The following is a 2,722-nucleotide window of genomic DNA, read 5'->3' as shown; positions in this document are numbered from 1 at the left end:
TGGAGAAGAATATTAAAAGTAATATGAATTGCCAGAAGAACAAACATATTTGTCTTGGAAGAAGGACATCCTTAGAAACCAGCATGGCAAGACTTCATTGCTCATAGTTTGGTCATGTTACCAGGAGGGACCAGTTCCTGGAGAAGGACATCATGCTTGGTAAAGTGGAGGGTCAGTGAAAAAAAGGAAGACCCTCAATAAGACTGATTGATACAGTGGCAGCAGCAATGGGCTCAAACCTAACAGCTGTGAGAATGGCTTAGCACCAGGCAGCGTTTTGTTCTGTTGTGCATGGGTTTGCTATGGGTCAGAACTGACTTATGGCATCTAACAACAAAAAACATTTTTTGCAACACAAAAAGGGTCATTACTTGGTCACTTGTAAAGAAATGACTAGGCCCCATAGAGAATAATGGTCAACATCAAAGCTGAATGAAAAAAATAAAGTGAAAGATCAGTAAATAGAAAAACCTGTGTCAACTGACTATATATGCATTGGTTGTGGTGGTGGTTTTGATTGTGTGCCATAGAGTTGGTACTGACTTATAGAGACCCTATATAGGGGTTTTGAGGTTGCAAACCTTTACATAAGCAGAAAACCTTAGCTTAATTCCATGGAGTGTATGGTATATTTGAACTGTCAACCTTGTGGTTAGCAGCTGAACTCGTAACCCACTATAGTACCAGGTCTCTTTATATATGATTAAAAGTACAAAACACTTTAAAACAACAACAACAAAGACCATATTTGCTATTTCTAAGCAATACAACTCTGACGCATCTTACCTTCCAGCCAGTTACACTGAAAGTCTTTCCAGCACTTCCTATTGTTATTGTTCTCTCCCACATACCTGGAAAAGTGGCTGAACAGGGATTAAAAAAAAGTTAAATAACTGCTCTCCAACCAGTGTACATTCTATATAATCTAAAACATGAAAAGATACATGAATTCATTGAAAACAAATACATACTGAAGTGTAATCAGTATAGGTTTTCAATAGTGCTTTTTGATAATGTAACTTTAACCCAAATCAGCTGGAAATATTATGGAGCTTTAAGACATGGCAACACTGCACAAAGTAGCAGTTAAGTGGAATAATTTTAAACTAGAAACATTATTTCAGGGACAAGAGTGACTGTGGTACCAGTAGGCAGTGTTTGGGGCTAGTCCAACTGACAGCAGTGACACCAGCTACGGCATCCATTATTCACCATTAGTGGTGGTGTGTTCAATAAATACTTCTGTGCTGTGGTGTTGCTTATGGTCCTGGCTGTTGCTTATCCTCCTGTACTCTGCTCATTTTCTAAGTAAATTTCTGCAGACTTTCTAAAGCAATGTGGTCTCCAGATCAGAAACTTCAGTATCACTTGAAGACTGAAATTTGAAGAAAGGCAAATTCTTGGATTCTACTTGTTGTTGTTAAGTGCCATTGAGTCAGTTCTGACCCATAGCGTCCCTGAACACGATTTCTGAGGCTATAAATCTTTACAGGAGCAGAAACCCTCATCTTTCTCCTAAGGAGCAGCTGGTAGTTTTGAACTGCTAACCTTGCGGTTCACAACCCAATTCATAACCACTATGCTACCAGAGCTCCTTGGATTCCACTTAGACATACTGAATTAGAATCTCTGTAGGTGGAGTACAGCAACCTGAATTTCTTTAGTGTAACAGTTTAATTGAGATATCTCACACCATACAATTCACCTATTTAAACTGTATAATCAATAGTTTAAAACATATTTATAAACTTTTCAACCATTAAAATCAATTTTAGAATATTTTATTCACCTCAAAAAGAGGCCCTATATCACTGGACCCTCCCATCCCCTCACCGTTGCCACTTTGTAAATCCTATGCAACTATTAGTCTAATTTGTTTCTATAGACTTGCCTATTCTGGATAGTTCATATAAAATCAAAACCAAACTCAGACCATAGAGTCACTTCAATTTAGAGTGACACTGCAAGACAGAAGAAAACTGTCCCATCGGGTTTCCAAGGATGTAACTCTTTATATAAGCAGGCTGCCTTATCTTTTTCCTGTGAAATTGCTACTGAGTTCAAACTGCTGACTTTTTGGATAGCAGTCATACACTTTAATCACTGTGCCACTAGGACTCCTTGACATTTCATATAAATGGAATCATATAATACTGGTTTTTTGTAACTGGTTTCTTTAACAGTATAATGCTTTCAACGTTCATTCCTATTGTAACATGTATGAGTACTTCATTACTTTTCATGAGTATAAAATACGTCCACTGCATAGAACTGCCCAGTCCTGCTCCATCCTCATTCATCGCTGTTTGTGCCCATTGTTGCAACTACAGCGTCAATCTATCTCTACTGTGTAGCTGTTTTTGTTATTAAGTACCATCAAGTTGGTTCTGACTCATAGTGGCCCTGTAAATGGTTTTTAAGGAGTGTCTGATGGATTTGACCTGTCGACCTGTGATTAGCAGTCCAGTGCTTATTCTATAGCGCCATATCAGGGCTTCTGTATTGTTATACTACATTTTATTTATCAATTTCTCAGTCCCTGGGGTTTTGGGTTGTTTTCATGTTGGCTATTATGAAGATTGCTGCCCTGGACATTTATATACATGTTTTCATGTGGACATATATTTTCATTTCTCTTGGGTATGTACCTAGGAATGGAATTGCTGGGTCATAGGGTAATCCAGTTTAACTTTTCGAGGAACTACTATTTTCCAAAGTGGTT

The 2,722-nt window shown here is 38.0% G+C and overlaps 1 protein-coding gene across 1 annotated transcript in view; it reads right to left on the bottom strand.

Moving 5' to 3' along the window:
- Positions 1 to 2,722, bottom strand: part of CCBL2 (cysteine conjugate-beta lyase 2) — a 109,008-nt gene that overhangs the window by 26,480 nt on the left and 79,806 nt on the right. Inside the window, exon 8 of the mRNA XM_006831069.1 lies at positions 787 to 863. Coding sequence (XP_006831132.1) covers positions 787 to 863 — 77 coding nt within the window. The remainder of the gene's footprint in view (positions 1 to 786; positions 864 to 2,722) is intronic.

This window comes from Chrysochloris asiatica, unplaced genomic scaffold, assembly GCF_000296735.1.
Source record: "Chrysochloris asiatica unplaced genomic scaffold, ChrAsi1.0 scaffold00002, whole genome shotgun sequence".
NCBI lineage: Eukaryota > Metazoa > Chordata > Mammalia > Afrosoricida > Chrysochloridae > Chrysochloris > Chrysochloris asiatica.
The sequence above is the reverse complement of the archived record's forward strand: the minus strand, read 5'-3'. Positions and strand labels throughout refer to the sequence as shown.